Here is a 1,184-nt window from a genome sequence, read left to right as displayed (position 1 = left end):
AGGCATTGCCATATCCAGAGCTCACCCAGCAAAGCCCCAGGTCCCCCCATCGTCTTGGGGCCTTGGCTGCCAGCAGGCCCCTTACCTTTCTGAGCCCTGAAGTAGATGAGCAGCCCTGTCCCGAGGAAGAGCAGCCCCAGCACGAAGCCCCCGACTCCACTCAGCACCTTCCTCTGTGTGGATCCAGACAGGGCCCCTGAGAGAAGCTGGTTTCAGTGGGTTTTAGCCCAAACCAATTTCTCTAAGGGAGACCATGGGATAGAGAGCTTGGGGGAGGCGGGAAGGGAGAGCGGCAGGGAGAGGGGCTGCTTAAGAAGACGCAGAATAATAGCCATTTCCACAAAGGAGACCGAGGTCACACTGAGTAGGTACAAGGCCCAGGCACGGGCCTCAGGTCCCCTCACTCCCCACCCAAGGCCACTGCTTTGGCCTCTGAGGCTGCGGAGCCTGGGGCTGGTGACCTTCAGGACTTTGCCCGGGTGACAGAGCCGCAGACAGCAGAGCAGACGGGGCTCTCTCGCGGCAGGAAGGTCCCCACGCTGTGGAGGACGCACCTCTTCCCAGATCACAGTGGGCAGCTCAGCGCAGGCAGAAGCACCCGCCCAGCCCACAGGGGATGGTTCCCAGGGCCAAGGGACACCATGATGGGGAGAGAGTGGGGTATTCAGAGCAGGGCAGGCATGGCGGCTTCCCAGGGCTATGGGCGTCCACAGAAGCGATCACAGGGCTCCCCTGTGGCCTGTGCTGAAGGAGAGACATGAGCAAAGGAAAACCAGGTGTGGGGAGAGGGGAGGCGGGGGGGGTAAGAGGGCATCTCACTCCATTCCTCAGTGACAAGCAGGGCATCTCACTCCATTCCACGGTGACAGGGCTTGTCCTGCTGGGGTGCCTCACTTGGCAGGTGTAGACCTCCCCACTCAGGGGAACTGTCTCCAGCATCACCAGGATCTGGAAGGTCCAGTCCCCGTTTCGGATCAGGCCCGTGGACACCACTCCGGCCTCCTCTTCGTGGCCGTTGCGCAGCCAGCGGACCTCAATGTGGCCCGGATAGAAACCGTTAACGGAGCAGACCAGGAGGTTGTGGTGCTGTAGGCGCTGGGTCTTTGCCGGGTACAAGGTCAATGTGGGCTCAGCTAAGACAGAGAAGGCAGAGGGAGACGTGAGCAAGACAGGCAGGGTCCCTG

At 61.5% G+C, this 1,184-nt stretch overlaps 1 protein-coding gene across 1 annotated transcript in view; it reads right to left on the bottom strand.

Moving 5' to 3' along the window:
* Positions 1–85: 85 nt before the first annotated feature.
* LOC102762831 (HLA class II histocompatibility antigen, DRB1-4 beta chain-like) overlaps positions 86–1,184 on the bottom strand; it is a gene marked incomplete at both ends in the record, with an annotated part of 2,878 nt that continues 1,779 nt past the window's right edge. The window contains 2 exons of the mRNA XM_006768467.2: positions 86–196; positions 852–1,133. Coding sequence (XP_006768530.2) covers positions 86–196; positions 852–1,133 — 393 coding nt within the window. The remainder of the gene's footprint in view (positions 197–851; positions 1,134–1,184) is intronic.

Source organism: Myotis davidii, unplaced genomic scaffold (assembly GCF_000327345.1).
Source record: "Myotis davidii unplaced genomic scaffold, ASM32734v1 scaffold9823, whole genome shotgun sequence".
Taxonomy (NCBI): Eukaryota; Metazoa; Chordata; class Mammalia; order Chiroptera; family Vespertilionidae; genus Myotis; species Myotis davidii.
Note: the sequence above shows the minus strand (reverse complement) of the source record. Positions and strands in the feature narration are given on the sequence as shown.